The 25,265-nt window shown below is 42.8% G+C and overlaps 1 protein-coding gene across 7 annotated transcripts in view; it reads left to right on the top strand.

The window, feature by feature from the left end:
* Window positions 1–25,265, top strand: part of VPS13B (vacuolar protein sorting 13 homolog B) — a 482,877-nt gene that overhangs the window by 453,045 nt on the left and 4,567 nt on the right. For all 7 annotated transcript variants that reach the window (XM_075415801.1, XM_075415802.1, XM_075415804.1 and 4 more), the window contains 7 exons: window positions 1,960–2,078; window positions 3,220–4,043; window positions 8,848–9,024; window positions 9,887–10,057; window positions 16,724–16,900; window positions 19,347–19,449; window positions 20,117–20,366. In XM_075415801.1, coding sequence (XP_075271916.1) covers window positions 1,960–2,078; window positions 3,220–4,043; window positions 8,848–9,024; window positions 9,887–10,057; window positions 16,724–16,900; window positions 19,347–19,449; window positions 20,117–20,366 — 1,821 coding nt within the window. The remainder of the gene's footprint in view (window positions 1–1,959; window positions 2,079–3,219; window positions 4,044–8,847; window positions 9,025–9,886; window positions 10,058–16,723; window positions 16,901–19,346; window positions 19,450–20,116; window positions 20,367–25,265) is intronic.

Below are 25,265 nucleotides of genomic sequence, written 5' to 3'. Positions count from 1 at the left end.
TTTTTTCCATCTTTGAAGTCATTAGTTTACATGGAATCAACATAAACTACTTGGCTCTTTGAAAGAAATACTGGTTTCAGATGTTTTCCCTGGGGACCAATCACAAAATGCTCTTGATTATTGAGTGTTATGTTATATAGCAAGTAGTTCAGTTTCATTCAGCAAGTCAGTCAAGCAATGAGAGGTTTTAGATTTCGGTCATTAATGTTATGCCAGACCAGGGTTCTTTGTAAGTATCTGGCTTCTAGAAGGAATTAGATGCTAAGACAACATTTGGGGATCATTGTCTACTTGAAGAACTCTCCAAATAAAAAGTGTAGCCTTCTGTTATTGAAGTTTTAGGGTTTACATGTAGAGAATTTCCCCAGGATTTCTCAGTCAGTCTTTTGCTTAGAAAACTGTAAATAAAAGTAAATAAGGAATATGCGAATAGCTTCACATACAGCTCGGTTCAGATTGTGAAAAAACTGAGATTTAGAGGATGTTAAGTAATTTGTACTCTTTCTACCTAGTCACAGAGAGGTACTGCTTGTTCTATTAGAAAGAAAAACTTATTCATTTAATAAAATTAAGGTATTTGTCCTTATCATCAGAATCATCTGAAATTGGAATTAAAATGACCAATCTTTAAGATCAGTAAGGGTTTTTTAGAATAATGAGGGGGTATTGAAAATTCAGTAAATGTCCTTTTTTCTCCAATTCTGTCATGCAGGATTGTGAATCTCTTTCAGATAAGCATAGGGTTAAAACTGACATATTGAAATTAGAAATTCTCTTATATATAATTCTCAGAACTATAAGACATAATTTGATGAACAAAATTTAATTATCTGTACAAGGCTGTTATAAATAGTGTAACCAGAATCAGCTGAAGTGCTGATCCTACTAAATTTCCAAGTGCTTTGCATTCTGGTGACTTGCTAACAGCAGTAAAGATTCTTCAGGACAAACAACTGTTTATTTTACCTGTGCTAGCCCATTATCTTTGTGTTGTTCCTTGAATTTGCTTTCCTTTAAATTATAGCTTCTGTCATTACAATCTAGTAAACAATAGTAGCCCAACAAGAAAACAGAAGCCAGCTTGCTGTAACAAGGACTGCTGTAAGTTTTCCAAACCCGAAAAGACCTTAATGTTTTATATTCTCAAAAAACACAAAACTTGTACATAAATGTTGCAGAATTAAGCTCCAAAAGCAAAACATCATTTCTTTAAGTAGAATATTTATTCCTAAGGAAAAGTTGTTCAGCATGAAAGTTTGCACGTCTGTAAGCAAGACACAAACCTGTTAAGTTCACATTTTCCTTCCTTTTTGAACGTTTTATGCTTCCCAATAGACTTGTGCCATTTCTTTGTGACAGTACCTTGCTTGTGAAGGTGTTCTTATAAAACCAGTTTAAATGGCTTTAAAATGTGTTCAGTGTTGAGTTGTTATGCATGTCTTCATGAATCAAAAATGTTACTTGGTTTTCAGTCTTCATGTGTTTTGCATCCTGTTATCAACCATTCATCTAACCAGCTCTGAGCTAGGACATAGCAACATAATGTTAATTGAGAGTTTGTTTTCCAGAGGAGAAGGTGGGATTTTGCAGAGCTCTAGGAATAGGCCTTTCTCCTTAGTCCAAATTCACAAATTAAAATTTCCTATTTATTCTTCTCTCATATAACCTCCTCTGTCCCAAGCACATCCTGCTTATTTCTGCAGAAGTTTCATATTAAAATGTATTGAATTATACAGTTAAACGATGAGGTGCAAATTTCATCTTGCTGTATAACTGAAATACTTTTAAGTATCAGAGTTATTTTCTGAAGTATTGAAATCTGTTTCTTTTTTTCCTGAACAGTAGCATGATTCATGTAAAAGATGTCAACCAGCAGGCATTAATAGGATTAATTCAAATTGTGACATTAAAAATAGTCATTTCAATAGCGTTCCATACGTTTCTAACTCTCTCCACTAGATTGTGTTCTTAACTGGCTTTGGCTATGTTTATGTGGACATTGCCCATCAATGTGGAACAATAGTGATAACCTTGGCCCCAGAAGGAAGAGCGGGACCCGTCGAGATCAACTTTAACAGGTACATAAAGCACATAAAAGATGACAAAAAGCATTGCCAAACAATGATGAGAGGTCAGTCAGCTTTTAACTGACTTACGAACTTTGGGTTAACTGTTTGTTTTGTTTAATACTGCTTCATGCTCTGTGGCGTGTGTTTAGACCATAGGTTATGCTTTGTATATCACAGTTAAAAAAGGACAATCTAACATCAAAAGTCATGTCACTTGAGGGTAAACACTATATGTCTGATACAAAAAGAAGTCCTAAGTTGTTCATTAATAAAACACATATCATAATTAATTTTGAGTGTGTTCATCAGTTTAAAATGTATTTAGCCAGGTCCTGCCATCTGTAATCCTATAAGCTCCCACTAAAATTGGTAGGGAACTTGATGCACAAGGGCTGTAGAAACAGTCTTAGTAATTAGCTGTACTTGATTATAACACTCTTCTTCAGAAGACTTCCCCACTTCCATAACACACCACAAGCTGGTCCTCAGCTCCGTTCAACTGCAATTAGAACACTACCTATTTCCAATATGCAGGATGCCTGGCCTCCAACAATGCTGTTACAATTACAGCGGAATTTGTTGTACTGGTTTTGTTTGTGCTGTAATTAAGTATTAATCCCTGAGAAATTGGTCATCAGCGGTACATAATAGCCCACTTGCTAGTTAAATTGGGAAATGGGCAGTTGTGGTGGCTGCATTGGAGGGCACTCACTGCGTGTGATGTGAAATTAATTATCCATAATAGTAACTTTCAGTAGTGGCTTCTAGAAATACTGTGACAGCTGAGGCTGTACGTGAATTATCAGAAAATGGCTTTTGTTGTCTGCTTTAACATCTGGCTCTGTTGCAAATCTAATAGGGGATTACTATGTGTATAGAGATGTTCCTCTCCAAACTATCCTGTTGATTGATAAGAAAGAAAGAGAAACTTGGCATAGATGTGTAATATCTCATTTCTTAAAGGACCTCCTTGGTGGGTACCCACTGTGGTGATTAAGGCTGCCAGATCCTGTTAACATTAATGGGACTTGCACGATGAGTTTCCAATGTATTACAGAGAATGTCTCTCTTGATAGCTTTCTGAGAAAGCAAGCTGCCAGGTGAACTCAAAATACATGAAGTAACAAGACTTCTTTTCCCTCCTGCCTAGAAGTCAAGAGCAGACCCTGTCACTGAGAATGTTCATCAGTCAGTTAAGTCTTGCTGCATTTGATGATATTACAAACCACAAAGTGTCGTCTGAACTTCTGCGTCTCACAGCAGACAACGTTTTCCTCCACATGGCCCCAGCCACCAGCTACCCGAGACCACTGTCGCAGGAACTCCAGCGGGACGCCATGGAAGGCCTGCCACAATTCCATAGTCTCCAAGTGTATTGTGAAGACTTGCAACTGGACAATCAGTTGTACAGCAAATCCAATTTCCATTTTGCCGTCCTGCTGTGCCAAGGAGAGAAAAATGAGTCCATGCAGTGGTCCAGAGTGAACAACTTCATTGTTTGTAACAAAGATTTGGAAAGCTATAAGGAGAACTGCTTTATAAAACTCTGCATTGCTTTTTCCGAGGAAGAGAATTTCATGTTTCATGTGAATGACCTCAGCTTTGAGCTCAAACCAGCTAGGCTGTATGTGGAAGACACCTTTGTTTACTATATTAAGACTTTGTTTGATACATATCTTCCAGAAAACAAAACTGCTTGTCAGTCCGTGAATACTTCAGATACTACCCTGATAGTGCCTGAACAAGTGAGGGAGCATGCAAGAGCTTTAGTCAAGCCAGTGAAGTTAAGAAAATTAACAATACAACCTGTTAATCTCCTTGTCAGTATTCATGCTTCATTGAAACTGTATATAGCCTCAGATCACACCCCTCTCTCCTTCTCTGTGTTTGAGCGGGGACCCATCTTCACCACTGCCAGGCAACTTGTCCATGCCTTGGCTATGCATTACGCTTCTGGAGCACTCTTCAGAGCAGGTCAGTACTTTTCCTTAACAGGTAACATTTTTATTAGGTACCAGTATTCTGGGATTTTCTCTCAAGCTGAATAACCTAGATGTTAGCCATACAATTATTGTTTTCCTCAGACACTGTTTGATAATGATATTTTCAGACACCTTTCATGTCCTGCCATACAACAGAAGGGAAATAAAATGACTGAGCAGACACCAGTGAAGATTCGTGAAGTTGTGCTAAACATTAGCCAGCCGCCTGAAGGCTTTATGAAACCCTGAACACAGCATAAAAATGTATTCTAGCTGGCTTAGGTTTTGTCATTCTGTATTATAGCACTAGTCAGAGTCAACCCACATTCCTTACATAAACTCCTCAAAACTATGTTTAATCAAATTATTCAGCATGTTGCGCTGCATTCAGAAGTAAATTATAACCCTGAACGTTGTTTTGTTGTTAAAACTCCTTTTGGCTGCAGTTTATGATTAGGAATCTGTCTTTCTTCATACAGCCTTCATGCTAAACTGGCACACAGATGTTTGTTGTTCTTTGATCCAAGAACTACGAAGTTTGTTTTTACTAACTTTTTCCCATATAGGATCAATAGTGAGCAATTAGTTTATTAGGTTAGCAGGTACCTTCTGTTTCCCATAAATATTAATTTAGAAATAATGAAATTTGGTCTCTGCTGTGTCTTAGTGTGGAACGGAATTTGTACCTGAGACAGGAGGAAGCTCCTCCATGATCGCACACTAGCATACTCTGCACTGAAACGTGGCATTGATTTTCCTGCAATACTAATGGTCAGATTTTCTGAAATCCTGATGCTTCCATTTGTGCTGCAAGCATAGGTACAACCTGATTTCTGTGCACAGTTTCCAAAATTGTACACATTCATTACAGGTATTTATAAATGGAAGCAGTGAGATGCTGATCTGGTCTTTCCCTGTGTACAAAGCTGACTTGCATGGCTGATTATGGCAACTGTGTACACAGTTGTGCACCAGAACTTTGTGCACTGATTCATTATTTTCTTCCATTATTTTGCTTGCAAAATTTGCAGGTTTTTCTTATTACTGCTTGTTTGGATTTGTTTTACAGTCAATTCTCATAGTATGAAAGGGGAGATCTAGTTTCTTGCTACTTAAGAGTGAAACTGTGGCCAAATATGGTCCACAGTGTGAATGTTTCTCCCCACGACTGGCTAGGAGTGGTGATACAAGTGATGATAGACTGCATCAGGAAATTGGGGTTATACTGGCTTTTCATCCACAACATCCCAGGTGAGGCATATATGCTAGCTAGGGATTCCTGAGCCTGGGCTTGGTCTTCTCTCCTGTGCTACCCTTGCAGTGGGCTGCATTGCACAGGCCACCGCTTGCTCTGGGCTTGTGATTTAGCTGAAATCAAGCAAGTTTAAATATTAAGAAATAAGGTTTGCTTCAGTTGAACTATCTCTTCAGGAAAATACAGAAGCATATATTTAGTTGCTACTTAAATCCCACCCAAGGCATAAAAACTAAAATGTATTTTTTTGAAAGGGGTTATCATGATTGAAATGGTGAATGGTATTGATTAATGTTTGCTTGAGCAAAGAAGATGCTTTACTTTGGAGAGTTTGTGACACTTGTCAAAAGGCTGACTGTGTCAACAAAGTTTAAAAGGAAGAAAAAATCAAGCAAAAAGCTTTATATGAAGGGTGGGTGTCAGGAGGATGGGGCCAAGCTCTTTTCAGTGGTGTCCAATGACAGGACAAGGGGCAATGGGCACAAACTAAAGCACAGGAAGTTCCGTCTGAATATGAGGAAGAACTTCTTCCCTCTGAGGGTGACAGAGCCCTGGAACAGGCTGCCCAGGGAGGTTGTGGAGTCTCCTTCTCTGGAGATACTCAAGACCCGCCTGGACAAGGTCCTCCTGCGGCCTACTGTAGGTGACCCTGCTTCAGCAGGAGGGTTGGACTAGATGACCCACAGAGGTCCCTTCCAACCCCGAACATTCTGTGATTCTGTGATTCTGTGATCTGCAAACCCTGAGTCCTTTTCTCACCATCAGGAGAGCTGCATTTCTTGGATTGGTCTCTTGTGGAAGAGGACCTCGCTCTCCTGCATTTTAACTACACTAGTCTGCAAAACGATGGGTTGTTTGACCCACCTCTGCTCACCACTGTCCCATGCTTAAATCGTTGGAGCCTCTGCACAAACGGTGTTCCCATACAGCCATGCTTATGCTCCAGGTGGGATGTAGTCTCATGTTGCCCTTGGCTGTGTGCAAGACCATTGCTGCACTGTGGGAGGGGGCAGGATTTGCCCCAAAGCCTGCTAAAGGGGGTGTATCAAGCTGCCCCATATGTTGTGAAGGAGCAGCCAGAATTCATGTCTCGGAAGTAATGAATGGGGCTAGAGAGCTCAACTCAAATATGATGATTAGCACTGCTTGCCTCAAATTAGCAAAACTTGCAGTGGAAATCTCCCATCCTTTTCTAATTAAGTTGGCTTCTATTTAGAAGTTAATAAAATTCTGTTTAAAATTATTACTAGTATCAGCCAGATCTAATCCTATAGTTGCCTATAAAGAAAATGCAGTGGCTGTCTGCTAATGTAGTCATAATTATTTCATATTAGTGGATATAATTACTAAGCATACTTTGGGAAATGGTAACCTGAGTTGATACTATGTTTCTGCGGAGTAAAATGCAGCACAGAGCTTGTGAATTGAAGGATTATTCCCGATTCATAATTTTCCTATTCCCAATTTACTCCCACGCCTTCCTCCTTGGGTTGGGTGGTCCATGCCGGCTGTGAGGAGCCGTTAGTTTTGCTCTGAGCATTGGCCAAGGAGGGTCACCCTTGCTGCAGGTTGCATGTTCCTCCTGTGTACTCTCCAAGGGTGAGCATGCTCCTGCCAGAGCTTCAGCTGCCAGGCTGCAACAGCCCCTCCGCAGGATACCAGGCAACCCCTCAGCTTTGTGTTTAACTGGTTTCATTCCTGGTTTTAATCCAGTTTTCATTCCTGAACATGCTGACTGGCCAAACAGCTGAGTGGAGCTGGAGTCTCTCATGTCCCAGCCTGATGGTGCCAGCAGGGCAGCAAGGCATTAATCTGCAGTGTCGTGCAGCCCCTTTCCGGAACCTCATGCTGTCCCATCGCTGCCTCGGGACGGGGAATGCCAAGGACGTTTTGAAAAAAAAGAAAAAAAACCCGGCTGTTTGTAAGGGATTATGGCAACATTATTGATCAGAAAAAGCAGAAGGAGCATCTCTTCCATCTGTACATGCCTCCCCGCCCCCCCAGCTTTTCATCACTTCACACAGTGGCAAGGATAATTTGTTAAAAATACTCCAGTGAGGGAGTCGCAGGCCCAGCCCGGGGTGCTGGCTTCCCCTAGTCCCCGGCAGGGAAGGACTGCCAGGGGAACGCTCCTCTCCGGGGCAGGCTCCGCCGGGCCACAGCGCTCGTTGCCGCTTGGCTCGTCACGTTGCCGGTCGTACTTGTTTTTTGCTTTCATAGTCCATCCCACCCTCTCCCTTATGTCCACTGTGGTTCCCGCTTTTTATGTTACATGAACTGGAGTTCTCAACCTGCCAGGGCTGAAATGTGGGACAGATTCAACAAGAATAATAGATTTTCCGGGAGCTTACAATGGTAGTGTGAGATTAATTCATTTCATATGAGTAACATTTTCTCTTCTGTTCAGTTTCATGATTCAGCCTTCCACGGGAATGACTGGGAGGGGTTACTAGAAAACAAGAAAAGCATCTGGATAGCAGGAGTTTGCGGTGATGAGATGGGAATGAGGAGGGCAGCTCAGATCAAGGGCCCTTGGCGGGAGAGCAGGAGGCCAATCTGTCCGTCTTTCAGTCTGCTGGCCCTGTCACGCCTTGTGTCGCTCTGACAGTGCCAGTCGGAATTCTCGGTACCGGGGCTCAAAGACCAGGCAGTTCCCTTTTAACATTTATTGCTATTTCTGAATCATTCTCTCTGGGCTGCCGAAAAAAAAAGTTATGCAGCACCATTTCCCTAATAAATCTGCTGCCAACCAGCCTGAGAAAGACAAGACCTGCAAACAGCTTTCCAGCAGCAGATTGCTGCGCGCTCGGCCATCCAGCAAGCTGCTGGCAGCCCTGCGTTTATATAGGAAACCAGATCCGCAGATACCTCTCCTGGGATACGCGTAAGGAATACTCCCCTATGAGTAACCTAATCAGCATGTAGATGTCATTGCTGTTTATACAACTGTACTGAGCAAAAGACATTTGTCTGGCTTTCACTGCGCTCTGAAAGAAAATGATCAGCTTAGAAGGGTTGGGGTGGATTTAAAATAACTTTTTAAGCACTTGTCAAAAATCTGCATCCCCTTTCCTAACACTCCATCAAGCAGTTGACCTCCACACTCCGGTAAAGCAGCACATTGTATCAGTGTAAACTCCCTGTCACAGTTCTATCACGTAAGGATGTGAAATCGCAACGCTGCCTTACAGCATCTAAAACCAACCCGGTGATCTGAACTTGCAGTCCCGTTGCTCCGTAGCTGTGAGACTCTGGCATCCGCCTCCCTAGCACACTTTTAGCAGAAATACGGGAAGCTCCTGGAAGGAAGTCATTCTAAAGCTATTTGTGAGTTTGCCAAAAGGATTTCTTTGATTTACGAAGTATGAAAGATTGCCATTTCTGAATTCATAGCGGATGAGTTATTTCCCGTGTTTTGCTCAAAGGAAGTCCGTAATGCAACGAATTCTAGTGTGAAGAGGAGAATTAAGGAATAACCTTTTCACAACGGCTGCTGCTGCAGTTTTTGCAGCCATGACATGTGTCTTGTTTCTCCACACAGGCTGGGTTGTCGGATCGTTGGAAATTCTCGGAAGCCCGGCTAGCCTGGTGAGAAGCATAGGGAACGGCATAGCCGATTTCTTTAGGCTCCCCTACGAAGGGCTGACCAGAGGCCCAGGAGCGTTTGTCAGTGGAGTTTCCAGAGGAACGACATCGTTTGTAAAACACATTTCCAAAGGTAGAGCTCTCGCTTTGTTGTTCCAGCTACCGCTTTGTTGTCGGGCGCTGTGAGAGGACGTGTTAAAGCTTCAAACAGCGTTGCTTGCAGCTTGGCTTGGCGTGCTGGGCCGCAGCGCGGTGCTGGGAGGGGAGCAAAGCCCCCACAGAACTCCGGGTGCACTGAGCAGATCACTGCTTGACTACAGCGCGCGGGAGCGTTTCGGAAACTTCAGCGCTTGGAACCTCCCCGCGGGAAGCGGAGCTTGGCTCGGCCGGTACTGCGTGTGGTGACGGCAGAAACGGGAAGGGGGTTCGGGGCTCCTGCTGACCCTCAGAAGCGCGGCGCTCCGTCGCCTCATCATCTTTATCGGTTCTTTTTTTCAAAACAAAAAAAAAAAAAAAAAAAAAGAAAAGTAGATGCAGTTGTCATAGCTGCGTGACTGCGTGGGTGAGTTGGGAGCGGGGAGCGGGGAGCGGGGCCGGGCCCGCCCGCGTTCGGCCAGCCCGTACGGAGAGCGCCATCGCGCGGCGCCCGCCGGCATCCCGCGGCCCGGGCCCGCTGCCGGCCCAGCGCCCGGCCTGCCCTCCCACCGCCGCCTCTCCGGCCCGGGCGGCCCTGCGAGGGTCGGGGGCTGGGCGGGGGCGGTGGGGTGAGCCGCTGTTCCCGCCGGCCGGGCCGGGCTGGTGCAGGCTGGTGTGAAAGTCGCGACACGGGCCCTAGAAGCGGCTTCACGAGTGGCAAAGCGTGTGACGTGGGCGACTTTAAAGCTGACCGGCCGCTCTGCTCACAAGCTTGGTGTTGCAGCGAGGAGTAGAATGTCTCCGTGTTTTAAATTAAAGCATTCTGATCCGGACCCAAATGTCTATCTCCATGTATTTAGGTACACTGACGTCAATTACCAATCTGGCAACGAGCCTTGCTCGGAATATGGATAGGCTGTCGCTGGATGAGGAGCATTACAACAGACAAGAAGAATGGAGAAGGCAGCTTCCAGAGAGCCTGGGAGAAGGACTGAGACAGGGGCTCTCTCGTTTAGGCATTAGCCTGCTAGGTAATGTACTATTAAATATCACGTGGAGTGATAATACCGTTGTCTGGGCTGCTCACCAGCCTTTTCTACGTGTGAGTTATAATTGCAAATTCGGTTTGATTGGGTGTTTTCTTGTGAAATAGCTTGACAGTATGTGTATGTGACACTGTTTCTTTTTATCAGAGTTTAGTGACTTTTGTGTGTGGTTTTTGCTGATAAAATGATTGCAGATCTAGAACAAGTTTGCATTCTCTTGGTGAAATAATGTTTTCATTGGTACATGATGTATATCTGAGAAGAAAAGAATAATTCTGCATTGAGCAGGGTGAGTTGTAACTAAGTCAGCACAAAGACGTCATCGCGCTGATGTTTACTTTGCAGTGAGTTCTAGGAATGCCTTCTGAACCTGCTTTTTGTTGCTGCACTGTAGATATCGGGGATTCTTGGTTTTGTTTGAAAACCACTTGAACTTAGTGCAGATGTTAAGTAAGCTTTGATGAGGAAATCTGCTTTTACAAAGAGACCCAGATCATCCTGATTCAATGTAATTGTATTCATCAAGCAGCCAAGTGGTTTGATTACAAGTGAAGATTGCTCTGGCCATTTCAAAATAGTACCTAAAAACTGGAAAACTAACCCCCACTGGAAAAAGTCTCTGCGAGAAGTTTTGCAGTGAGGGGCTGGGTTTTCTAGGCTACTTCTACTTGTCACACAGCAAAGGAATGCAGAACTGTATTGTTTGGCAGAGTTCCTCAGTACGTATTAAAGAGTATGAATCCCTTAGAGATCAAAGTGACCAAAAGCAGTCCGGTGCAGAAGGTTAGAAGAGCTGAAGCTTGAAAGGATTTGTCCTCTTTCCTAATCTTCAGTAGTGTACACAACTCCTAAATTTGCAACCGCAACCCTGAAAGCCCCGAAGAGGAAGTGGTAAAAATGTTACAAGTTTGGGTTAAGTTACTGGAAATTATTTTAAGCAATAACTTTAGATGATGTGAAACACTGTCATTTGATAATGCCTGTAAACTGGCAAGCGAGTGTCCTGGGAGAAATGTGCATAAAGGAGAAATCTCATGTATGAGTAGCTGCTCTCGCAGTTCTAAACTGTTACTGGTGTTGCGAATCAAAGGTGGTTCAGAGAAGGTTTTATTTTTCCTTCTTGTTTTATTGGGCTAAGGGCAGTCAGGCTGAGTAGCTGGATGAAAGATTATACTTTTAGAAGCACTGTGTCAGCCTGGTGTATGTGCGCTGGTGAAATGGTTTGGTGATCTTGGCTTAGTTATTAATAAGACAGCGAGGTAACGTGGTGGCTATCCCCTCCACCAACACACCAGAGCCCTTCCCAGCGAAAAGCATCGGCTGCGCAGCCTGAACAGAAGAGCAAAACTTTGTAGCTTTGGCTGTAACAAGGCAAAGTTCCTGCTGTTCGGGAAAGCCGGGAACTCGTTCTGTGCGTGCACAAATGCGCCGTGCCTGTACCTCCCTGCGCACAAGGCTTCCGTTGTTTGCGGGAGTACGCCTGACTTAAAAACAAAACCGAAAAAAGGAGCTGGAATTTCAGCGTCCCTGATTTCCTAAGAAATCGGACTTCATGTCAGAAACTTAGAGCTTCATATTAGCATTTAAACAGTGCTCCTCTGCAAGCTAGGGTCTTGTTCTGACTCCCACTGTTATTAGTTAGAGATTCTTCCCTGCTAAATACCTCTGGTTTTAGCAGTGGAGGCAATGAAGCACTCGGATAAATAGCTACAGTTACTGGACTTGACAAGGATGGGACCTCTCGCTAACAGAGGAGTCAGAAATATTCCAGTGAATTTGTATCGGACATAATTTTTTTATTTAAACCTGATTTTTAAAAAGCGTGCTTTTTCAGTATGCACAGCAGCATTCATGTAAATTATGCCAAGACCTAAATTATGAATAGACCTAGATTTCAATTTTTACAAACACATCAGAAAGCTGTTTCTGTCCTTTAGTAAAGGAGTGTTGTGGCTTCCCCCAGAAAACCAGTCATAGTTGAAGGGAGGTACTACCGTGCTGCTTGCTTTCACTGCACGTTCAGAGTAAACATTAAAATGTTTACCCTAAAAATAGCTCCCAAGTTCTCCATACAGAACGAAACGAAGCGGAGCTGCTGTTATTTTCCCTCACAAGGATGAAGGGTTCGGATGAGCACAGGAATGCAGAGAGGGAAACCCTCTGAAGCTATGGTTTCTATGACTTTCTAATTGTAAAATTGAAAACTGTGAAAAAGATTTCTGGCATAGTCGAAGTGCTGTCACATTTGTAACAACCATCTGACTCATGCAGGCAGTTTAAAGAATTGCAAAAGCAGATTTCGTGCCTAGGCACAGGCATGTACACGCCCTTAGTTCACCAATGCGTAGTGGTATCTATGCAGAAAGAAGATTTCGGATTTTTCTGAATATCTGGTTCATGGTGGCCCTGATTCAGCAAAGCACTTAAGCATGTGCTTAAGAGCTTTGCTGAACCAGGGCCAAAATCGTACTCTTGTCTCCTCCTCAGTGCAAGTTGTTCCTTGTGGTACATTCTTAAGTGCTTTGTCCTGTCTTGTTTTAAATGACTCAGGCACTGTCAGGGTGTTGTTTGATGTGATTGTTATCTTTGGCCGGCTGTTGTCTTCTTTCCTAGTTTGGGGGAGACTTCTGGGTCATTTTACGAACATTTGTGTGTGAAAAGAAGCAAAAGTGTATGACAGGTGTGTTTTTTCTTTTATATGATTAGACAAAAATGCAGTGAAATTGTATTTAAAATATTTAGATGATCGGCACTCCCTACCAAGGAACTCTCTTGTGCATTTTGCACGATGGGGTCAAGCTTAAAATAATAATTTATAACCAATGTAAAAGAGAATATCGAAACTATAGGCTTTATTTTCAGCTACTGGTCCTAGTGAAAAATAACATATTGAAGTAGCTCCCTTTAAGAAGCTGAGCATTTCTGAATAACCAGAAAGCTGACAGCTATTCGAAAAGCCATTTTTCACCATGGCAAAAGTGCTCAACATTTCAGTTACTCCTTTCTGCTTTTGAATTGATAGTAATGCTGACTGACAGCATAACTCTGCTGCTAGAGAAGGTAGAGTCGGGATTTCAGAAGCTCAAATTTTTGTTATTAAGGGTGGTGGTGGTAGTTCTTGCTGTGCAACTATCCCTGAATCGGGGCCACTCTACATTTGCCTATCTGCAAGCGAGATACTAAGAACCATTGCCAACCCTGAAGCTGCGTGTTATTCTGCACAGTAATTCTGCAAATATATGAATGCACGCCAACAGGTGCTCTTTTCTTTTAGCCATATTTTTATGTGATGTTTGCTGTGATGAGACCATGCTTCAGCCGTATTTTTGGTGTGAAACACTTGCAGCAATCCTGAAAGACAACAGGGAAAAGAAAAGGAAGCAAAATGGTTTCAGTTTGGCTAGCTTCCAGCCTCATGGCAAAGCATGGCCAGTTTCTCCTGATGGGGATTTTTTTCAAATTATTTCTTGGTCTGGAAGAGTTTGTCATAAGTGGCCCGAGCTTTGCAAAGTTCCTAAGCCGTGCTACATTCACCAAACATTGTCAGTCTGCGCACGAACAGTTGCTGCCCGTAATCAAATTCTTCTTGAAGTAATACAGTGATATACTCTGAACTGTCTGAATTTTGTAGTTATCAAAGTATCTTTTTTATGGTTACTGAGCAACATATATTAACCAGAGTGCACCCTAGCTGATGTTTAGCAGATGTTATGGTGTTGCTGGAACCTCTTTGGTCCAGTAATGGAAGAATATGTTTTTGTTTTGTTGCTTTGGTGTTTAATTTTATTGAAGTTTTCTTTATACATACATAATCTGTGTGTACATATGTGGACATGCATATAAAATTGAATGCTTAGGGTAAGGAAGGAAAGGAAAAAGGAGAATGGTTTCATTAAAAAAAAAAAAAACACGGGCCAGGGACATTCCAGAGAAGGGACAGGGACAGCAGTAGGACACTGTAGCTGTTTCTGGACTGTGAGACTGCGAGTGGGAAGGGAGGATCCACTACATGTGGTTCCGTGCTCTGCTTCTCTGGTACCCTACTGAAATCCCGGGGGAGAGACCTTCTGTGGCAAGTCCATCCAGCACGGTGCTCCTGCCAGTAACTTTATGTTAGAAAGAAGGCAGCCACATGGACACAGTGGACATCTGCCTTGCGCAGTTCCTGGTGCTAGGAGATGCAGTGAACTTCAGGTGTGTGTCACCTTTATCTCATTGCTGCTGGGTTTTGAGGTTGCTCAGCCTTTGACCTGTTGGTTTTTTTTTTCCTTTGCCCGCACATGACGCGCGCAGGAAAGGAGCTGCACAGGTCTGGCTTCCCCATGCAAGGGTGGTAGGACCAGCCACTCCTTAATGAAAGGAGTAAGATTGTAGTTTATTGTGTGATTTGTGGGCATGACGACAGCACGTGAATGAGTTATGTCAGTGAGTTGCAGTTCAAGATAAGAGATTACAAAGGGTGAGCAGAGAGGGAAGAGATCATTGATTATATTGTTTGCAGGTAGAAAGATAGAACTTGCAAAAGAATTTGAGGTACAAAAGGGCCATGGCGTCATAGACAAGTTCAAAGCATGCATAAAATGGCAGAATAACCGAAAGTGTGGAAGTACTAAACAACTGGTTAATTAAGCTATATATTATTTGGGGTACTATATAAATAATCTTATATAACACAATCACAGCAGTTTCCATTCTGTTTCCCTGTCCTCTGGGCCTAATTCCAGCTGAGAAGTGCCTGGAGCATACCATAGGTCCTTTGGAGTAGGCTCTTATTTATTATTACCGTATAACATTGCTCAAGTGTATTGCAGTAAATAATTTACTAGTGCTAGGACTTAGGTGGATTACATTTAATAAGGCAATAACTTCTGTTCTGAAAGTGCAGTTGCTGTGGATGACCTCGATAGATAGGGTGAAGAAGGTCACAGGGTAACGTAATACTGTAACTTAGCAGAACACTAAGTATTGTTTTATGCCTTCAAATGCATCATAATCATACAAAAGAAAAGACTGGGCGAACAATCCCAATTGTGTAATGCAGTGTTGGGGTGTTATTTTAGGAAAGGAGCAGGAGCAGCTGGTAAGTACTAACGAAACAGAATTGAATTGAAAATTGTATCATTTCCATGGCGTGGCATTAAGGAAGCTTCATGGCCTTTGTGGTACAAAGGGTGAACTTTCAGCTGCACACTCGGCTCCAGTGGGCGAGCTCAGCAAAAGCTGCTATCACATTAAAAGCAGACCAGCATTTTCTGGGGAAATACTACACATTCATCACTAAAGGATACACATATAGAAGTTGGAAGCATTCTCTCTGAGAGGAGAGGGAGGCATTTACGGGGGATGCAAGTTTCTTAAATTGCTGACAGATAGTGTCCCAGGGATAAGGTTCTGGGGAAATGTGTGCTGCGTCTCATCCTCGGCTTTTCTTTGGACAGAATACCAGTGTACAAGTACAATATTAGTTCTTGTTGTTCAACGTCAGCAACTTCTCCGTTTATCCAGTAACAGTAACTAAAACCATCTGAAAACCGGTTAGCAGCTATCTGACTAGTGCATGTCACGCTGGTAAACACATGGGGCCAAGTACTTAGGCTGCGATTGTCCGAATCTGTGGAATTATGCATAGATTTGCTTGCACATACAAAGCAGTATCTTCAAAGATGTCTGGGTTGCAGTAAACATGCCTGGTTATCAAGGTGACACCTGGTCCTACTCCTTAAATAGGTGTTTTATCTTGGTATTTGCAGCCCAAAGTGCAAACTGAGAGCTAGCCAAGGAGTCTGCAAACTTGCGTTTCACTGAGCAAAGAACCTTGGATCAAGCAGGCCGTTTTCTAACTGATGGCTCTTTGTCCAGTCCTTGTGCTCTTAGCGATTTCCAAATAGCTTATCTATCAAAATTACAATAACTAGAGACATCTCTGTGGTTAAGTGGCTCAAGTAAACTCAGGATCAAAGAAATGTACCACCTCACATACCTGTTTACATTTAGGAAGATTTAAGTTGGAGTTCTCTGTTGATACTAAAACCTGGGAAGGTCACCGTGTCACTTGTAAAAGTTTGACCCATGCGCATTAAAGTAAAATATGATCGTTTTCACAAAAAGTAACAAAAAGTCTCAATGTCTAATTCTGCTAATCTTAGTAATATATCAAAAGTTACATTAGCTTATGAACATTGCTGGCAGTGGAAGAGGATATAAAAATGATCTATTGAATACAGGCAGTTTTTATTCTCATGAAGTCAATCTCAGGCTTACATGAAAATCTCATTTCCGTAACAGCTCAAGTCTTCTAAAATGGGTGGATTTTCTTCCGAGCCCAACATTTTCAGCGTTGCTACACAGAATGAGCTAAATTAGACTAACTCAGCAAAAGCATTTAGGGAAAGTATTTGAAAGATGAAAACATACTGTCAAGTGATCTGAATGTTTAAAAAAGTAAAATACGTGAAAAAAAAAACAAGGAAGTGGAGATTTGACTTAAACTGAAGCTAAGGTATGGTTTAGCTAATTGGTCGCATGTTAAATAGCTGTATAAGAAGGGTGGGGTACAGTCTATAATCCAAGCAACATTCAGGTGCAGTAGTAAGATTTCCTCTTATTCTGGGATATTAATCTTCACTAATTACTGGAGACTTGTATTTTCAGGTGCAATTGCTGGGATTGTGGATCAGCCAATGCAGAATTTTCAGCGAGTGTCTGAGGCCCAAGCTTCGGCCGGGCATAAAGCCCGAGGGGTCATCTCGGGTGTGGGGAAAGGAATCATGGGTGTCTTCACAAAGCCCATCGGAGGGGCTGCTGAGCTCGTCTCCCAAACAGGTTACGGTGAGTTTCTCTATTTCCAACATCCATTTGAATTTGAAAAGGCTCTTCAGATACAACCTGCTATGTCATACTTGTCCAGCTCAGTAACTGCGTGACTTAGAGAAAGATTTAGAAATGCCAGCACTGAATAGTTGTAAATGTTGTGCTCGTTTTCCTGAAAGCCATCATGTTGTGCTTCTCTCTTATATTGCAAATCAGCGTTGTACAGCCACAGAAACACAGAGTGCAGAAAGCATGAAGTAATTCTTGGAATACAGTAGAATTAGTTACAGAAACATATGTGCTTGCAAAAGAGTTTTTGACATGAAAGTATTAGAGGAATACTATGTCCAGTTAGAGTGTTGCGATTGCTTTGTTACGGCAAGGAAAGAGTTGTGCTGCCTGTAGAAAAAAAGAGAGTTATATTCCTGCGAGAAAACGGTGAGTGGTGTAGTGGGAGCATCCGCTTTAAAATGGGGAGTTGTGAGAGGACAGTCCCATTTTTGGATGCACGGGTAACCTTTTAAGGACCAGAGGTGGGTTTTTTAGCTAGACTTAGTGGCAGTGGTGGTGAATCCTTCCAGATCGATAGAAATACTTCTGGACAAGGAAAAACTGCAAAAGATAAAAACAAAATATCAAAATATATTAATTTCTTTGTTTCCAGTATTAATAAATCAAAGCTGGTGGTCTGGATATTTAAAGGGGGGGGCGAGGGGCAGTCCGGGGAGAAAGGCAGGGAGACCTGTTGATACAAGGACAATGTGTCAATAATTTTGCTTCACTAATTACACCAGAGAAACCTTGAAGATTTAAGCCTTTAATCGCTAGCAATAGTTATGTTTGTGATGTGTTGATTAGAATAGGAGTAGTTCTCCTAGGGCTTAAGCTTAGGATATTGTTTCCATGCTTCCCATTACATTCAGAACTCATTCCTTGAAGCAATCTATTTAAAGAATTAATGAAACATTTAATTATTACCGTTCTTTCAAGTTAACTATATCTTGTTTGTGTGAGTGTAAATAATAACTGTTCTCCTGAATTATGCATCCCATAGGTGTAAAACCCGTCTTGGTAAAATCAGAAACTCTTGTCTGCTGCCGGCTGTGCTGCCCATGGCATTGTTCTGTCTAGATTTAATTCCGCTGCAGTCTTTATCAAGAAACTTGCAACAGTAGGGGCACGGTTTTCATTGCAGATATGGTATACAAGACATCATGTTTTCCGTGAGCATGTGACAAAAAGAGTTAGCCAGGAAAAAACATAAAACTGTATCAATAGTAGCTGACAGTGCGTGAGAGGAAAACACACAAGAGTTCAAGTAACTCTTACCCACAACTGGATTGGAAGTGGGACCGTGCCTCTTGGGGGGGACCGAGGGGTGGGGGACCACACAGAAATAAACACATGTTCTCTCTTTCTCCATCTGTAAATAACATTTTCACTCACATAATGCTGAGAACCTCGGTAAGCCAAGTGTTACAACTGGGATGCTGCTTTTAAGTATTACCATCAACATGTGTGCTAAAAATTACAGGGTTTTTTTCAGAGCTGATGTTTTGTTTAAATTATTATCCATTGTGTAGAAAGGAATCTAAGTTATTGACACCCTTATGCAAAAATGCCTTTTGCTTCAATGGAATGCTTAATTAGACAAAAGAAAATGTCTTTGTTTATTTAACGAGTAACTTTGCACTAAACCGTAGAACACTGGTGCTTGCTGTTTAGCCTACTTCCTGCCTGGCTTGTAAAAATTTTCAAAACTACTTAATTTGTGAATTTTTTTGCAACCAACTCATTCTTTCTGGTGACCATACCTCATCTTTAAAAGTTTACAAGCCATCTGAAAGCACACATACTGTATCATCTTCAGCTTCGGATAGTCTACTTAGAAACCTGTTTAACTGCTTCTTGTAGTCTCCATTCTGTGCTGGAACGAAGAAGAATTCACAATAAACCAGATGCCCCTGGAGATCTCATAAATGTGTATGGATCTGTGTTTAACAGCTGGATTAAGTAACTGAACATTTAAATACAGTATCTAGGCAAACTTGCCTTCTAATTTGTACCAATCGTGACACGTATGTGGAAGTATTTTAATATTAAGCAAGAAAGTTAACAACGGTTTTGATTTTTTCTGCATAAATCCTAAGCGATGTGTCCGATCCTGCTCCGAAGTGATGGCTCTCAGGAGCATTATGTTTCTCTTGATTGCAAGTGAATGGCTGAATTGTAGAACACACGGTGGTGGTTTTTTGGTTTCTTGCTGATGCAAGATCACCGGGGTTAAGTGCACAGCTCTTGCATTGTAATATTTAATGAATTATCTTGACTACAGCTTCCAAAGATGTGACATCATTTTGAACCTGCACTATTTTATGAACTGCTCTAAACAGATGACATCACTGCAATGTGTACCTGTTTTCTAGAAAACAACTACTAAAAAACTTAAATTCTCTTACCACAGGTATTTTGCACGGAGCTGGACTTTCTCAGCTTCCCAAGCAGCGCTCTCATCCAAATGATCAACATGTTGAGCAGGCTCCAAATAGCCACGTCAAATATGTCTGGTAAAATTATTTAGACACTTGCTCATTTTTACATCCACATTGTTTATTAATAGGTTCTGGCCTGCAGTCAAGTTAACAGGCCGCTTCCCTAGGAAAGGCTGAGTTATGGCAGTTTGTTTAGGAACATTAAACACAAAGGTAGTGCATGGAAACCCAATCTGCAAGTGATGGGCTGCTGATCTGCTTCCAGCTTTGGAACTACAGAGCTGATCTTTATTTAATGGCATTCAGTGAGTTCTTACTTATTTCTCAGCGCACCGAGCCCAAGAAAAATACTGCACATCTCCAGAAACAGCTGTTAGTGAAGATAGCTTTATTTTCTGCCTTGAATTTGTAAGCCACTTCTCAGGGTAATTTTTCTATTAGGATAGGAAATAGGCTGACCTAGCATGGTTGTTAGGCCAATTTTGCAGTGAAGGATTAAGCAGTTTTGATAAATAACAGCTTCACATTTATTCTCTAAATCTGAAGTCTTACATCTTTTGGTCATGGAGATTTGGAATGTACTCCCTGGCTTATTTTATGTTTGTAGGTTAGGTGATAGCTACAGACTTAAGCAAAAACATTAGTGGTCAAAAGAGGTTAGGTAGGATCCAATGCATAACACTGACTACTTCATTTTTTTCTTCTTTTCTTTTTTCTTTTTTTTTCCCCCTTGATAATGCAGGAAAATGCTTCAGTCTCTAGGAAGGCCGGAGGTCCATATGGCCTTAGACGTCATGATTGTGAGTGGATCAGGCCAGCAGCATGAAGGCTGCTTGCTGCTCACCTCAGAGGTGCTCTTTGTGGTCAGCATCAGTGAAGATACGCAGCAGCAGGCATTCCCCGTGACCGAAATCGATTGTCTGGAAGATGATCAGCAAAAAGACCTGCTGAAGGTGCAGCTGAAACAACAGAGAGTGCCTTCTGATTTGGAGGTAAAGACTTGAGTACAATTTTCATTCAAAGACAAAGGTACGCTGACAGTGATGCTTCTGGCAACAGGCATACTCACCTTTGGGTCAGGAGGCCAGAGGTCTGAGGGCTGAACCAGGGGACCTGCTGTTCTCACACACCTCGGAGGTGACTGCGTGGCCCTTTGGATGGAAGGGACCTGTCTCCTCCCTTCTGTCCTCTTGCTGATCGTGACATTTCAGATCTATGACAGCAATTTTCTGAGGGAAAAAGTAGAGGAGGCCCGGGTTCTTGGGAAGCACCTCCTCTTTTCTGCAGAGGTTCTCGTGACTACCTGTGCATGAGGGGCTGGTGGTTTGGCAAGTCAGCGTTGCTGCCCGCGCCTACAAAGTCACAGCGAGAACGGTTCCTTTGATTCTTCTGTGAGTTCTGCTTTAATGGTTCAGTGGTGCCGATGCACGCTCCTTTCAGCATGTTCCTTATCTTGCCGCTTCCAGTGCAGCAGTCTCACTTGGCTGCCAGCTGTATTTAGTTCCTTAGCTCTTCCTTCTGCAAACGCTGACTTTAAAAAGGATCAGTTCCTTTGCTGAGATTGGATGTACCAAGTGTTTGCCAGTAAGAGCATAAATCCTTCATCTTCATATTGAAAGATCTCTAAGCTATTCGAATACTGAGGTTTTGGATGAATTATCTGCTTTTAATGGTAGAAGAATGTTATATTTTTACACTTTTGGGAAACAATGTTTATTGTATTAAATTCTCAAGTGGAATCATATGAGAGATCATTTCAAAAACAAACATGGATGTCCCAGTTGTTGTTTTTATAAAACTGTGTCAGGTAGTTCATACACTGCCGTACCAGAAATTTCTCGATTTCAAACATGTGAAAAGAACAGATGTAAAACCCTGTGGAGTATGAGGTGTGCCAAAACAGGGGAGGCTTCAGCACCTTCAGTAAAATCCTAACTTTGCTGAAGTCACTGAAGCATTTTGCCATCGATTCCAGCGCAGCAAGGACCTCATCTGTGCCATGACAGCACTTGGATTTTTTTGTGAAAGCTTTTTTTAGTGCTGAATTCTCTGTTTACATTTATTGTGTTTCCACTAACCTCAGTCTCACGGAGTGCTGTTGACTGAAGTTGCCTTCTCTCACCACAGAGCTACATGAGGCATTACTTAAATTTTAGTGCAAGTGGGCAAAGCTCAGCTTTTTTATTCCCGAGTGCTGTGTGGTTGCTGGAGTCACACATCAGACTGAATCCAGACTGTCCTGCTCAGTCCAGAGCTACCGTCCTGGAGGGAAGAGGAGGATAATTCGCTCTCCCTAAGGCATTTCATGCACTCAACCCATCCTAACCCTAGCTTTAGCACTAGCCCAGATCTTTTTTTATTAGACTGTAGTGTGATGGCTCTTGTTTATGTATTTGCTTATTCCAGGGGTGAGGGGTAGGCCGCTGCTCTGGGAGAAGGGCTGCTTGCCCAAGGGTTGCTGCAAGAGGGTGAGGAGGCAGAGGGGCTGCCTGTCTGGGGGAAGGGAAAACGAGGGACCAGGAGCCTAATTCTCGTCCCCACAGCTGCTGCAGCTGGGAGCGTAGAGGACTTGTGGGCAAGTGGCTCCTCTGCCTGCGTGGTGCAACCCTACATGGCATGTGCAGGGTCCGGCCTTCCCACACACACCCCCCAGTATACGCAGTGAATGTAACCTGCTTTGGAGGTACTGGACCCAACACAGGGTTTTTGCTGAAGTTCTGGATAGAAATACGGGAGTCCCACTCCAGTAGCGCAGCAGTGCCAGCAGCTGCAAGCCTTTGAGCCCCCCAGCCTCGGCACACAAGCCCTTTCGCTGACACCGGCTCTTGAGAACGCAGTGAAAATCTAAGGCGCGACAGAAGCGGTGAAGAGTGCCTGTGCCCCAGGTGGAAGAAAGTCAGTGATGGCCAGACAGCAAAAGCTGAGTGGTGCTGTACGAAACAGACCTGGCAAAATACTCCTTCAGAATGCAAATGCTGATGCTGAAATTTGTGTGAAAATTTAAAGAAATGTGCTATAAGGAGGAGCGGTTGAAAGTAAGGCAGACAAGAATGAGAAAGCTTAAATTTTTTATGCTAATGCAGCTACACAATAAAAGTCCAAAAACTTCATTAAGTTTTAGTAGTTACATAGAGTTAAGTAATATACATCTGTAATTAATGCTTATTACAGGTTTTTACCTTAGTAGTTTCTTTTCTGCAGCTGAGCATGTCAGCTCTGTGGTGCTTGGGGCGCTGGGTGCAGCACTGGTGCTGGTGGGAGCCAGGGCCTCCCCTTCAGCTCCCCAACAAGAGCTTCAAAAAGCTCTTGGAGTGTGGTTAGGAGAAGGAACCTCAGGAGCAACAAGCTGTGACTTGCAGGTGAGCAGCCTCAGAGCTGCAGACCTGCACCGAAATAGCCACAACTCCTGTACGTTAATGGTGGGCCGTCTTGTGGCACTGAAGGTGTCCTCAGCTGAAGTGCAGACCTGTCTATACATGATGACATTAGTAAAGAAGAACAGAATTTTTAGCTGGAAAACGCCCAGTCAGGTCAACCAAAATATTATGGTGAGTTTAGCAAAATAGAGGTAATGTTACCCAGTGTAAATTGTGTCTATTTTTCTGATTAATTTAGTTAAACATCGTAAAATAATACAACAAATCAAAGTTTTTCATTTCAACATTATAAAGATCCACATTTTTGTCTTATTGCTCCCAAAAATAATTGCCAAAAGTTTCGTTTCAGCTCTGCCCAAAACAGTTTCTCCCCTTCCCTCTCCTCAGCTTCTTGGAACTATTAGGAAACAAAATATGAGTTATTCTACAGCTGTAATCACCAGAGATGTTATAGAGCGTATTTTGACTCCTTCAGCAACAGGTTTGCCTGATGGCTTCTTCGCCTCCACAGTATATAACTTAATCCATCTGGCTAGGGGTAACCTGGATGGATTCTTGAAACCTCTGGCATTGACAACATTGTTATTGAAAGGAAAGCATTAATTGTACTTGGGTTATCTTCCAAAGTAATTGAGACACTGCTTGGTTCCAGACAGCCATCAGACTCAAAAGGCCTGCTCTTCCAGCTGCTCGTGGTGTAACTCGTAACATTGAAGGGCCCTGCAATTTCAGATATTCCAGAATTTCTTTGTGAGGAGCTGCAACAGGTTTTTCATGGTAGTGTTACATGTTATCATCTCTGGAGCTGAAAACCAGCCTCTGGATTTTTCAAAGCAGTGGAAAAAAAACCCTAAAGAGCCAGATCTCCTTAGTCAGTGTGCGCAAAGCAGCCCATCGGTGCCATGGACACATCTGGACTGCACAACAAAGGTCCTGTAGCTACTGTGGAGTTAGAATTGCTGAAGGCTTATTCTTTATAAGGCATAATGGGAGGAATTTTAGAAAAATTCTGGAGTTCTTAGCCCAAAAGTATGGCCTTCTAGCATGAAAGGACACGATAGCTTTAAGATTCCTCTAGCAGGTGAATTAAGCAACCTTTAACCAAGTTTTGACTCATCGAATGGTCTGGCTTATTAACATTCTAGTCGTTCAAAGTAGTGGGCTAAGGCACCTAGTGACAACATTAGGTTCCGTTTAGGAAAAAAATGTGGAATAACAGCAATTCCAAGTTTCTGTTGTTGTCTTGACAATATCAGCTAAACTGAGACTGGCTGGAGAAGCAGACAGTTGCAGATGAAGTCATCTGGAAGCAAGTAGGGTCCCAGTTACTTCGGAAGACCATCCAAGTGCAGTTCATATTTCCTCAGGAATAATTGTGCTGTATCTGTGGGCTATAGCCTGGGCCTCAATGAAGAATGGGCTCACAGGAGTCAGGGAGTGGGATGCCCGCGCCCTTTCCATCTCCTTCGATAACTTGGGCCTTTTGGTCTGTGGAGGCAGGACTCTAACCCGGCTTCCCCAGCGCTTACCTCTCTACAAGTAGAAATCAGGAAAATATGTGGAGCCACCTACATGCAAGATCTACCCCATAACTTAAAACCTAGTTTATGTAGGTGGTGCTTTCGTGTATTTCTCTCCTTTCAACTGGTAAAACAGACCGACTGCTGAGCTGCTTTTTCTGTGCCGCCAGACTGAAGACGTGGTTCGGACACCGTTCTCCACCGTTAGCCAGGAGTCTGCTGCAGCAGTCTGCCTTCTGATTTTTCCCTTCTTTTAAGGTCATTCGTCTCGTGACAGCATACTCTCCTCTGCCCATTTCATCATTTCCGCTGTTTCCAGGCACAGGCTCCAACCTTGAGCTTGCTCATGAGCCTGCTTCCTTTAGCATTTTTGTGGTGATGATTGAAAACAGGAGTGTTTCTGCTTGCTGAGCAGCAACTCCATCTCCAAAGGCATGGTAAAAAAAACAGAGGGGACTGTTTTGATTTGAATGTGACATCTGTCACTATCTATCAATCATATTAATTCTTTCTTCAAATAAGCAATGGTTTGTTTAAAATGAGCCTTGCAGTCCAGAGACGTGACAAGATATTGATTGCGGATGTTAAATTGAATCCAATGGCACTGTTTGGAAAGATCAGGACATCTCGTGAGGCATGCGGAAAACTCCCCGAAGGACAGTTAGAAGACAGCAGCCGTTGAATTCTCAGCGTGACATCCAACAAACACAGACATTTTAAACCCTGCTAAAATGGAACTGGTCAGCAGTTCTCCAAGTGTCAATAAGAAAGCATCAAAGCCTAGCCCTAGGACAGCTGCTGCCATTTTGTCCGTTCTCATGCTTTGGAAATAACTGCTATTCTGAATATCTTTGCTCGTGGTACCACTGTCGCATCCACCGTGCTATTGCTGATATACTATTTTTTTTAAACCATACAACTACCTTGATGCCTGCTTGCGTGCTTTCCCATCTCTAGCTAGTCACAGTCATCTTAATTTCTTCTTCAAAAAAAG

Source organism: Opisthocomus hoazin, chromosome 3 (assembly GCF_030867145.1).
Source record: "Opisthocomus hoazin isolate bOpiHoa1 chromosome 3, bOpiHoa1.hap1, whole genome shotgun sequence".
Classification (NCBI taxonomy): Eukaryota; Metazoa; Chordata; class Aves; order Opisthocomiformes; family Opisthocomidae; genus Opisthocomus; species Opisthocomus hoazin.
This window is presented reverse-complemented; position numbering and strand designations above follow the sequence as displayed.